This window comes from Carettochelys insculpta, chromosome 3, assembly GCF_033958435.1.
Source record: "Carettochelys insculpta isolate YL-2023 chromosome 3, ASM3395843v1, whole genome shotgun sequence".
Lineage (NCBI taxonomy): Eukaryota > Metazoa > Chordata > Testudines > Carettochelyidae > Carettochelys > Carettochelys insculpta.
Window position 1 is genome coordinate 4,722,380 of NC_134139.1, and position 6,000 is coordinate 4,728,379.

The 6,000-nt window shown below is 44.8% G+C and overlaps 1 protein-coding gene across 4 annotated transcripts in view; it reads right to left on the bottom strand.

Annotated features, from left to right (window-relative positions):
• MAP4K3 (mitogen-activated protein kinase kinase kinase kinase 3) overlaps window positions 1-5,735 on the bottom strand; it is a 163,476-nt gene extending 157,741 nt beyond the window's left edge. For all 4 annotated transcript variants that reach the window (XM_074989289.1, XM_074989288.1, XM_074989291.1 and 1 more), the window contains exon 1: window positions 5,536-5,735. In XM_074989289.1, the coding sequence (XP_074845390.1) occupies window positions 5,536-5,637 (102 nt within the window). In that variant the 5' untranslated portion in view covers window positions 5,638-5,735. The remainder of the gene's footprint in view (window positions 1-5,535) is intronic.
• Between the last annotated feature and the right edge of the window lie 265 nt (window positions 5,736-6,000).

Sequence of the window (6,000 nt, forward strand, 5' to 3'; positions counted from 1 at the left end):
GTTGTCCAAGGTCTTCCTCTTTTGCGTTTTCCTTGTGGGCTCCATGTGACAACTTGACGGACTATGTTAGATGACGGTTTTCTGAGAGTGTGGCCTACCCATTCCCACTTTCTTCTCTTGCTTTCAGTGTCAATTGGTTCTTGTCCTGCTCCATTCCAAAGCTCTTCATTTGTAATGAAGTCTTGCCATTTGATGTGAAGAATGCACCTCACCCATCTGTTTCTGAATGGCCTTAAAAAGCTCTAGGGATGGAGATTCCACCAACCTCTTAAGAAACCCGTTCCATGGCTTCACCACCCTCTTACTGAAATAGCTCGTTCTAATATCTGATCTAGATCTCCCCACTGCAACTTGTCATCACTGCAGTTACATGAATACATTCAAAAGGATTAGGCAGAATCTTTCCTTGAGGGAGTTGACAAATGAGGGACTTAGTGTTGCAGTATCGGAATTTGAGGGAAAACTTTCCAATTCAAAAATCATCCAGGCAGACGTGACTGAAACCAGGAAAGCAATTTTGATGGAGCAGACTAAGTGGCTTGAATGGCAGATTTATTAAGATGTACAAAACAGATGTATATCATGATTACACCATAAGTTAAAACAAAGCGTCCACAGGCCACCTTTGAGATGGTGTCTGCAGGAATCTCTGAAGTACAGCTCTACTCTGAAAACAACTAAAAATGGTGCCATTAGATCTACTCTGTGTTTAGGCTAGGTCCATATCTGCAGTCTTTAGTGACAAAAGTAAGTTACTACTTTTTACTCCTGCTAGATTCTAAGAGAACATAGCTCTGGAAAAGGAAGAAGGAGTCTGATGCTGCTTTTCTATCCTCCACAGAAATATTTACAATGTTTCATTTACAGACCTAATGAGTTATGCCCATATAAAGACAATGTAGCTTTAATGGCGAAAGGCATTGTCCTCATCCTCTTCAAATAGCTACTGAAAAGATAATTTCACGTGCAGTACTTCTGTTATCTTAATTTGTATATTCTGGAACAAGTTTGCATGGAGGTTGGAGAGAAAAAGATATATTCTTCCCCATAAAACAAGTCTGTTTAATATGGAAACTACTGCAGAATCAACACAAACCCTTGCACATCTATTTTTACAAACATTCCATTATCATTGCCATATCTTCTCTCAAAAGCCACTTCAAGGAAGCTCATAAAAATGTAGCCATATGCATTTGTTTAAGAAAAACTGTGTATCCCTCAAATACTGTACACTAGTATATTACTGGACACCATATAAACAACAGAACCAATCCAAACAATAGCAGGACATTGTCTTCACCCAGGTTCTTATATCTTCCATAAATTGTAAACTAGTCAGGCAACCTTTTATAACCAACACAGCTACATATCTATTTTTGTAACACACAAAGTACATCTATGGCTTCAAAGAAACAGTGACCATAGAGTGGTATCTCTCAGGTGACAGTGCAATTACTAAAATAAAATAAAATAAAATAAAATAAAAATCAAGAAGTCATAAGGATTCCAGAAGATACAGGTTGCACCTCCCAAAATTGTGAGTCTTTGTTCCAGCAATATCTGGACCACAGATGTGTCTGCACCAGACAGCCCCAGGCTGGGAGGCTAGTGGAACTAGGGCTTCTGGCTGGCACCTCTGCCAGACAGGAGCCCAGTGACAGGGGAGCCAGAGACCCTGAACACCAGGATCCTGATGGGGCTTGTGTCTGCAGGCTGGTGTCCACAGGGCCAGGGCAGGCTGGAGCCATCGTCCATCAGCCCAGCTAACATCTGGGGCTGGCATCAGTCGGTCAGCTTGGCCTGGGCCAGAGCTGGTGTCCATGGGGCTAGAGGTGGCGGTGTGGAGATGGGGCTAGCAGCAGTCCAACAGGGGCCAGAGCTAGGGTTTGCAGGCAAGCTGGGCTGGTTGTAAGGGGGCCCACTGGGCCTTGAGGTAGGGGGAGCTGGAAGCAGGAGGGTCAGCAGGGGCAGAAGCATGGAGAGAGTGGCAGGGGACCTCCCTGTTCTGGCCAATTCCCTTGCTCAGGACTGGTGAGGTCCTAAGGATGCCAAACCAGGGAAGCCCAACCTGTAACAAACTGTCCTGACTACCTTCTCAACAACTTGTGTGTGTGTGTTATAGTTTGCTCAACAATTAGCAAGGGCATCAACATTAAGGAGAATATCTTCTCCCTCCCTCCACCCCAGGAGAGCAACAATTATAATGCAGCCTTGAAGTCCCAAGTTAACCCCCATCACAAACTGCATGGATAATGAAATCATGACAGAACAATAAACCAGGTTAATTCCAACATCAAGAAATAAAGGAGTCAGATTACCTGCAATAATTTAATCTAGTCTTATCCTGGACCTTGCAGGCACCTCATGAACGTAAATCAATCCATTTTTCAGACTAGAATTTATATGTTTGAAGATAGGAATCGTTATATTAGCCATCAACAAAACACCAAGCTGAAGATTACAGTGACTCTCAGCCAAAGTCACGCTGCTCCCCACAAACCCTTGCCAAATCTAAAATAACCTAAAAATAAATACACAAATAACAGTACTATAACTGGAAATATTTCATTCTATAGTTTGAGGTAATCTCTCTTTAGGTTAACCAATTGATCCTTGTTCATCAATTTGTATATATCTTAAAACCTTACTCACAGTGCTAAAAACAAAGTCAGTCTAGTTATTGGAATTGTTTCAAAGTTATGAACTACCCTGGATGAAAACCCATCCAGATTCGAAGTGGCAAGTTGAAAGAGAATCTGAACACTGAGTAAATATACTTTGGAAAAAAAATTACATTAAAAGTCTAATGAGACTAGAAGTTCGCATGCTGATAAGGTGCCAGGACAAGGAAAAAATAAGCTTATTTTCTACAAAGCTGTGATTAAGAACAAGGAATTTGGTGAAAAAGGTCCAAAATCCTTGTTAATATTTCAATACGATCAGATTTAACTGAAATGCCACACAATAACCTAAATGGAGTTTATGAATATTTAAATGAAAAGTGTTAAGGTGGAACCAGTGTTACTACCACACAACAGAGCACTACACATTAGAAAACCATAAATATTTAGTGATGGTCCCACCACATATACCTTAAAACAGGGGTGAGCAAATACTGGCCTGCAGGTTCCTCAGCGTTAGCCTACCGTAGTCTATGCCACCACTTCCTGCAGCTCCCATTGGCTAGAAATGGTAATCCGCAGCCAACAGGGGTTGCAATTGCCTGTACCTGCAGATGAACGGGTAACTACAGCAGCAGAAACCTGCCAGGGGCTAACCATTGTGAACCATCATCATTTTATTGCCCATGCTTGTCTAAAAAGAACGAGTGCTGCAAGAAAACCAAAAAATGTTCCAACACAACACAGAGTTTCGTTCTGTCCTACACACATTCAAACATATGGAGGTAAATAAATGCATGTGTAATGCCACTTGGGGAACTAGCAGCAACACCGCATTAGTCAGTAGTTAAGCTGGACACATAAAATGGTAATATTATGTATTATTTTATGTTAACTTAGCGAGTGCCTTATGACTTCTTTACGGGACCAGTTAAATTTGACTGAGTAACATCACTTAACTATGGAGATATTACAGTACTGGCATTTTTAATTGGTATGCTTAACCAAGTATTTCTTTGTTTTCCAACTTTATAAAGAAAAACAAAAACAAAAACAAAAAATCCCCATTATGAAGCCATGTTCTGGAAGACTACAGGGAGTAGGAGATGCTGTTATACATTAGCAAAATTACCTTCACCTTAACAAATTGATCAGTGGAAAGGTGCTATTGCAACTCATGATCTCCTGGCTCCCAGCCAGGTGAACATTCTGTAAACTAAAAGTCATTTTGTAAGAAGTATGCAACATATTCATCTGTCTGATCCTTGTCCCCTACTAAATTTGGAGATGATGATGCTGAAGTTATGTGCAGAATGCAGTTAATGGGGTCTACACACCATGGCAGCAATATAAAGTGCACCAACACCACTCTGTCATCTCATTCTAACTCCATATAGGTTTAATAACTTGTAAAAGATACTGGAAAAAAAGGTCCATCAGTTAAAACATTAAAAGTTTTCCCCTAGACATAAGCAATTCAAAACAGCTTAGTGTGAGGTGTTCAGGTTCTTCCACACAAACTCAATCCCGACCTGGCCTACTCATTTTCAGATCAATCTGACTTTTCTTTAAAACTCTACAGAATGCAATATGTGGTTTTAAATGAAAATGTGGGTGAAAGCTTAATAAATGTTCTTAAATTTTACAGTACTTGCATTCAGAGGTTATTAATACAGTGCTACATATGATACTGTGCTCATTTGGTTGTGTTATCTTTTTTCTTCTGGGACTTGTTTTCTGGCAGATTTGTCTGAATAAAAATGTAAGCTGATATATTAATGTAACTGAGGCCTCACTGACATGCGCAATTAACACCTAAAGGGACGGCAGAATTAGGGAACTAAACAGAGCTTTTGGTTTAAGAAGACCATGTCTCAGCCTAAAATGAGACTACACAGAGAACCATTTACTAACAATGGACAAAGATAGAAATGCAGAGATGATGTCAAGGTCCAGTTCTCCATAAACAGCACATGGGCACAGCATGTGGCACAAAGACTGGCTTCTGCAGAGTAATCAACACAATCCAAATGTGTGTGAAGTAGTGTGTAGTAAATACAATGAAATGTGCATATGTATATGGAGGGAGAATGTGTGTATAACTTTGGAAGTGTGGTGTACTCTAGATCAGAAGTAGTCAGTCATTTATTTATCATGGTTTAAATGTCTTGGCCAAGGTATAATCAAGGTTCAGACTCCTAATGAAAAAACAACAACAATAAGGAAATGAAAAGATTTCAGGGTCCATTCAAAAGTGTCCAGATTTGATCCTCCATTCACCTATTAACAACCTTTGCTTTAATCTCTGCTCCCCAGCTTAAGTCCGCTCAACTCAGCATAGCTTCATGTAGACCAAATAAAGGAAGCAGAGTGACAAAATCTGGAGTCATACTAGTTTCCTGCATCACAAAGAATGGACAAAGGATTTGCCCAGAACTAGACACGCTGTCCTGGATAACCTGCAGGAAAAAAGGTCTCTAAAAATGACTCATATGTCCCCACCAGGCACCCCCCTACAGCCAACTCGCCTTTAAGGTAGTGGGCTCGTTACAACCAGTTCGGAAAGTTATCCTGGGCAAAGGGGCTCTGGCACAGCAAGGAGATACTGACAAGGCGACTCGGCTCCCTGGCAGCTCGCCTAGCAGAGGAAAGCCAAGCCCGCCTGTGCTGTCACTGGGACACAAACTGGAACAGCCCCTGCTGCTGCTGCTGCTGAGCGGGGCTAAGCCGGGACTGCAAGCCCGGGGAGGCGGCCTCCCGTGACAGGACCCAAGCCCGCAGCAGCTGGCGGAGCCCGGGGCAGGGACCCGGCGCAGGAGGGAGCCGGACAGGAGGGGGGTGACGGCGCTGCGTGGGGAGGGGCTCCCCAGGGCTGACAGGCGCTATCCGCGGAGGGCCCTGCCCGGGTCGGTACCTTGTAGACGTCGCCGTAGGTGCCGCTGCCGATGCGCTGGATGAGCTCGAAGTCCTCCTGGGGGTTCCGCCGGGAGAGGTCGCGCACCCGCCCAACGCTCATGGCGCCGCCGCGGCGAGGGGCCCCGCTCGGTCACCGGAGGGGCCAGCTGGGGGAGGGGGACACCGAAGAAAGCTCAACGCCGCCCCCCGGCCCGCTCAGCCAACATGGCGCCCGACCGACACAGTGCGCGTGCGCCCCTTCCGGCCAGCGAGCCGAAGAGCGGACGCTGCTACCCAGCGCGCGCATGGGCGGGGCGGGGCGGGGCGGGGAGAGGAGAGCAGCGCGCGCGCCCAGCTCTGTCACCCAGCCCCTCCACCCCCCGTGCGCACGTGGCTGCCTGGGCTCGCGCTCGCGCTCGCGCCGAAGTGGAGCGGTCAGCGCAGACAATGCGAGGAGCGAAGGTGCAGGGTCTGCAGTACCGAT